The 370-nt window shown below is 53.5% G+C and overlaps 1 protein-coding gene across 1 annotated transcript in view; it reads right to left on the minus strand.

Annotated features, from left to right (window-relative positions):
• Positions 1–370, minus strand: part of LOC104498293 (SPRY domain-containing SOCS box protein 3-like) — a gene marked incomplete at its 3' end in the record, with an annotated part of 3722 nt that overhangs the window by 2959 nt on the left and 393 nt on the right. Inside the window, exon 2 of the mRNA XM_010141649.1 lies at positions 40–48. Within this exon, the coding sequence (XP_010139951.1) occupies positions 40–48 (9 nt within the window). The remainder of the gene's footprint in view (positions 1–39; positions 49–370) is intronic.

Here is a 370-nt window from a genome sequence, read left to right on the forward strand (position 1 = left end):
AGATGAGGCTAAGTGACTCCTCACACCGTTTTCACCAACTGCATTCCCCTCTTCCAGCACAGCCGCATGCCCGGGCCAGGGTCAGAAGCGACGTGGGAGCAGGAGGTAGGAGAGAATTTCAGTTCAAAGATACCTGAGACTGTAACTTCACAGTCTGGAGCAGCCCCACTGCCTCCACCAGCCATCCAGTGAGCCGGACTGGTGGACTGGTCCAGTTTAAACACATTTTCAGATCCCTGCTTGAAAAACAGAGCCTGGAGGGGACTCGTTCGACGGCCTGTATGTTTTATTAAGTCTTTTCTGATTTTGGCCATTTCTGCCTGCTGGTACGAGCTCCTCGGTTACAGAGACCTTGGGGAGGTGCCTGCTG

Source organism: Buceros rhinoceros, unplaced genomic scaffold, assembly GCF_000710305.1.
Source record: "Buceros rhinoceros silvestris isolate BGI_N320 unplaced genomic scaffold, ASM71030v1 scaffold30948, whole genome shotgun sequence".
Taxonomy (NCBI): Eukaryota; Metazoa; Chordata; class Aves; order Bucerotiformes; family Bucerotidae; genus Buceros; species Buceros rhinoceros.